At 54.1% G+C, this 279-nt stretch overlaps 1 protein-coding gene across 1 annotated transcript in view; it reads right to left on the bottom strand.

Moving 5' to 3' along the window:
• The window catches only part of EMH_0009610 (uncharacterized protein), a gene marked incomplete at both ends in the record, with an annotated part of 1,952 nt that overhangs the window by 761 nt on the left and 912 nt on the right, over nt 1-279 (bottom strand). Inside the window, one exon of the mRNA XM_013498716.1 lies at nt 1-243. Within this exon, the coding sequence (XP_013354170.1) occupies nt 1-243 (243 nt within the window). The remainder of the gene's footprint in view (nt 244-279) is intronic.

Genomic DNA, 279 nt, shown 5'->3' on the forward strand with positions numbered 1-279 from the left:
TCTGCTGCTGCTGCTGCTGCTGCTGCTGTTTCTCTTCTTTCTCTCTTCCTGTTCCTTTAACCTGATGATGTGCATAAATATCTCGGCTTTGCTGCTCCCGCTCCGGCCTCTGCTGCTGCTGCTGCTGCTGCTGCTGCTGCTGCTGCTGCTGCTGCTGCTGCTGCTGGTGCCGCAGGAAAGCAGCAGGGAAATCCGTCCAATCGGCATGGCCCCCCGGTAGCTGGAGATAGCCACTGTGCGTTCCTTCAGGTGTATGTACAGTTTGTTTTTTATTTTTTT

This window comes from Eimeria mitis, genomic scaffold, assembly GCF_000499745.2.
Source record: "Eimeria mitis Houghton genomic scaffold, Emh_scaff366, whole genome shotgun sequence".
Classification (NCBI taxonomy): domain Eukaryota; phylum Apicomplexa; class Conoidasida; order Eucoccidiorida; family Eimeriidae; genus Eimeria; species Eimeria mitis.